At 48.9% G+C, this 4,136-nt stretch overlaps 1 protein-coding gene and 1 long non-coding RNA gene across 2 annotated transcripts in view; one reads left to right on the top strand and one right to left on the bottom strand.

The window, feature by feature from the left end:
• Positions 1-511, bottom strand: part of TGM3 (transglutaminase 3) — a 40,589-nt gene extending 40,078 nt beyond the window's left edge. The window contains exon 1 of the mRNA XM_005874733.2: positions 409-511. Coding sequence (XP_005874795.1) covers positions 409-415 — 7 coding nt within the window. The 5' untranslated portion in view covers positions 416-511. The remainder of the gene's footprint in view (positions 1-408) is intronic.
• The window catches only part of LOC106727572, a 6,233-nt gene that overhangs the window by 1,517 nt on the left and 580 nt on the right, over positions 1-4,136 (top strand). The gene's annotated exons all lie outside the window — the stretch shown is intronic.

Genomic DNA, 4,136 nt, shown 5'->3' on the forward strand with positions numbered 1-4,136 from the left:
ATCCTGATTTGGCCCCATGCTCCAGAAATTCTGTTTCTTTGTTATGGGGTGGGGCCACAACATTAGTAACAAAGAAACAGAATTTCCGGAGGATGAGGCCCAGAAATCAGGATTTTAAAAAGGTTCCCAGGTGATTCTAATGTGCAGCCAAGGTTGAGAACCACTGGTCTAAAGGGATGCTGGATATCCTGCCCCTTACTCAGGACTACATCCCACATATGATCTACCCCTGGAACCACTCTAGAGGGACTGGGCAGCTACCAAGAAAGAACAGAATCTTAATATACAAAGATCAAGCCCCTGGAGCCCCCAAGGCAGCTGTCCTGGGCTGGACACTAGCCTCTCCGCTGGCCCAGGAGGAGCCGGGCTTCCCGCTAAGACCAGGTAGAGAAGATGTCATGCACTCACCAGCCATGCTTCACCTTCTGCCGTCTCTTCCTCTTCTTGGCGTTTCACTGGGAATGGCAGGGAGAAGTGGGGAGATGAGTGCCTGCCCAGGACTGCCTTACCATTTATAGAAGCCTCTCCTACACACCCCAATTAGAATTGTAATGAGGTGGGCGAGGCACCAGGTCATTCCTGTAGTGCCTGTAAGCGTTTCCCTTACGACATCCCCGACATCCTCGTCACCCAATGGCAGGGCAGCCTGCTTATGCAAGACCAACTTGGGGAGAAGAGGGGAGATAAGAAAGAAAGTTCACTTTTGTGAGTTTTTTTCCAAAGGCGAACACCTCTCCGGATTGTAGAGTTTGGGAAATTTTGTCGTGGTTTTCTTTCAGTATCCTGTCCAGAGCTGGAGCTGAGAAGTCTCCAAGAAATGTCTCAGCAGAAACCAGAAGCAGAGCATTGCTCAGTCTTTTCTCACTCGTCACACATATTGGGGTTTCCACCTGTACAAGGACGTGAGGCGCTCAGCACGCTCGCCTGCTCAGGGTAGCCAGGAGGAACATTGGGGTTGGAGTTAGAAACACTCCGTTGCAAGGCTGGGGGGCCATCACTGAACCTCGAAGCCTGGGGAGCCTAGTCTGTGATGGGGGTAATCGCGCTCACTCTTCTCAATCACTGAGTACAGGGAAGAAGCAAATGAGGTGATACAAGTCAAAAAAGTGCATAGATGCTGCCCTGGCTGGGTAGCTCAGGAGGCTGGAGCATCGCCCCATGCACCCGAAGGTGGCAGGTTCGATTCCCAGTCAGAGCACATACCTAGTTGTGAGTTCCATCCCTGGTCAGGGTGCATCGGGGAGGCAAGCAATGGATGTTTCTCCCTCACATCAATGTTTCTCTCTGTCTCCAACTCTGTCTCTCATTCTCTCACACACCCCCTCTCTAAAATCAATTAAAAAACACACACAACAACATATCCTCATATTCTCAGGTGAGGATTAAAAAGAAAAGTGCATAGATGTGACCCATAAGGGGGTAAATCCAGACACCATCTGGATTTGAATGTCAGTTTGATTCCAGATTGGGGGAAACATGTGTTGTTGTTTTTTTAAACTTTATTAGTATTTTTAAAAATATATTTTATTGATTTCAGAGAGGAAGAGAGAGGAGGAGAGAGATAGAAACATCAATGATGAGAGAGAATCATTGATCAGCTGCCTCCTACACACCCCCTACTGGGGATTGAGCCCGAAATCCGGGCATGTGCCCTTGACCGGAATCGAAGCTGGGACCCTTCAGTCCGCAGGCTGATGCTCTATCCACTAAGCCAAACCAGCGAGGGCACAAACTTTATTTTTGTTGTTGATACTATTATAGATGTCCCCATATTCCCCTCTTTTGCCCACCTCCACCTAACCTCTGCCCCACTTCCCTCTGGCCATCACCACACTGTAGTCTGTGTTCACGGGTTATGTATATATGGTTTTTGGCTAATCTCTTCACCTTCTTACATCCATGCCCTTTCCCCCACCCATCTGACAGCTGTCAGTCTGTTCCATGTACCCATGCGTCTGTTTCTATTTTGTTCATCAGTTTATTTTGTTCATTAGATTCTATGTATAAGTAAGGTCATATGGTATTGTCTTTCTCTGACTGGCTTATTTTGCTTAGCATAATACTCTCCAGGTCCATCCATTCTGTCGCAAAAGGTAAGAGTTCCTTTTTTATGGCTGTGAAGTATTCCATTGTGTAAATGTACCACAGTTCTTTTATCCATTCATCCACTGATGGGCACTTGGGGCGTTTCCAGAACTTTTTAATGAGGCAGCGGGGACAGCCACTGGTCTGGTAGTGGTGACATGGTTTCAACACATGCTCTCTGTAAGACTGGAGGGTAAATCACCGACCCTCCCTGGGCCCAGGTTCTGCATTGGCGAAGAAAAGGAGGGGGAAGAGGGACCTGTTTTCTTTATATTTTTTGTTTGCTTGTGTGTTCTTTTAAGGGAATATATTTTTCGAAAGATCCAATAGGTAAATATTGTGAATATTTACCAGTACCAACACTTTCTGTGATAGGGAGTTTAACAAACTGATAGTGCTTTGAGGATTCATGATAGAGCAGAAGTTTCTCACACCTCCCCCCAGAGATGGAGTGAAAATGAAGACCCAGCTCCATGATGATAAGATCTTTAGAAAAATGTGGAAGTGCTGGATCTTGAGAAAGGTGAGGCTGAACAGACAGGTGGTTTGGAGAAAGAGGAATCTATGTCTTCTCTCTGCACAGCATTTTACACACCTAGGCCCTCTGCTACCACCTGCATCTGTTTATGATCTGTTTCTGTCTGCCCCTATCCCTAGACTGAGCTCCTTGAAGGCACAGGCTGAGTATTATTCACATCTCAGAACCTAGCATGGGCTGGCCACACGGCAGGAGCACTCATATTTTTGAACACGTGAATCAATCACTCATCATAAAGATGGAAATAACTACCCTCAATTTAGTGCTCACCGTAGGCAGGCACTGGCTAAACACTTCACATATATGACCCTTTTCCATCTTCATATCAATCCTATCACACAGGTACGATTATTACTGATATTTTTTCAGGGGGAAGGAACGGGTTAACATGAATCTGTGCAACCAGGAGACTCCCATCCACATGTGAGCGACTCCAGAGCCCGTTCACTTAACCTGGAGGTCAGCTGCCTAAGAGAGGCGGGGCCGCAGCCATTCCCAGGCTTCCGGTGGCTTTACCAGAGAGGTGGCTCTGCACCCGGGCCGGGCAGAATGACCGCTGTTGGCTCTGGCCGATGACCCGGAAGAGAGAGAGAGAGTAGAGAGGTATGTGGCAAAGAGTCCTGGACCCTGAAGAGAAGGCTCAAGTGTGGGTCTTGGCGCCTGCCGTGCCACGAGCTGGGATGTGGACAAGGCCTTCCTATGGCCAGTCAGTCCTGCCAGAAGCCCCAAGACCTGTGGGGTCAAATGGGATGAATGGATGTGAAAGTGCCCCGCACACTCTCAAGTGTGTTATAAAGAAACAGAGGGGTTTGCTTATTATTATTATTATTACTGCTGACATTTTTGGCCTGGGAGCAAAGAAGAACTGGACCCTGGACATTCCTCCGATGACTTGGCAAGGACACCTGCGGAGGAGACAGGGAGGCCGTGCTGTCCTTCGAGATTATATAGACATAGGTTTCCACTTCTGCTTCTGCCAGTCACCTCAACTCTCAGGGTCTCCGCTTCCTCATCTGTAAAACGGAGGAAGAATTACTCTGGGACTAAAGGAGATGATGACTATAAAATGCTTAGCACAGTGGCTGGCACTGCCTGGGTCACGTTAGTGTTGACAGTATTAGTATTCTTATTCCCCCCCGGGAACCCCACAGTCCTGAGTGTTGCAGATTTGGCAATGGAACCCACAAGTGTGGGCAGTGGTACCTGACCACTGACCATGTGGTCTTCCTTGGGAAGGTCTGTAGCTGATCAGCCTTGACCCCAGAGGGTGTGGTAGAAAGATGCCCACCCTGGATTCAGGAGACCCCAGCCGGGCTCTGTGACTTGCCCACTGTGACCTTGGCAGAATCCCTTTACATCTCAAAGCCTCAGTTTCCTCATCAGCCTCCCCACACACCTCCCAGGGCTGGAGTCAGGCGCAAAACCTTGAAATGGCGGCTGTGACACTCCTCTGTAGACAGAGGGGTGTTGCGCCAACCTCAGGGGCCCAGCTCCTGGCCTCCCCCGCCCCCAA

The sequence above is a fragment of the Myotis brandtii genome, unplaced genomic scaffold, assembly GCF_000412655.1.
Source record: "Myotis brandtii unplaced genomic scaffold, ASM41265v1 scaffold45, whole genome shotgun sequence".
NCBI classification, from domain to species: domain Eukaryota; kingdom Metazoa; phylum Chordata; class Mammalia; order Chiroptera; family Vespertilionidae; genus Myotis; species Myotis brandtii.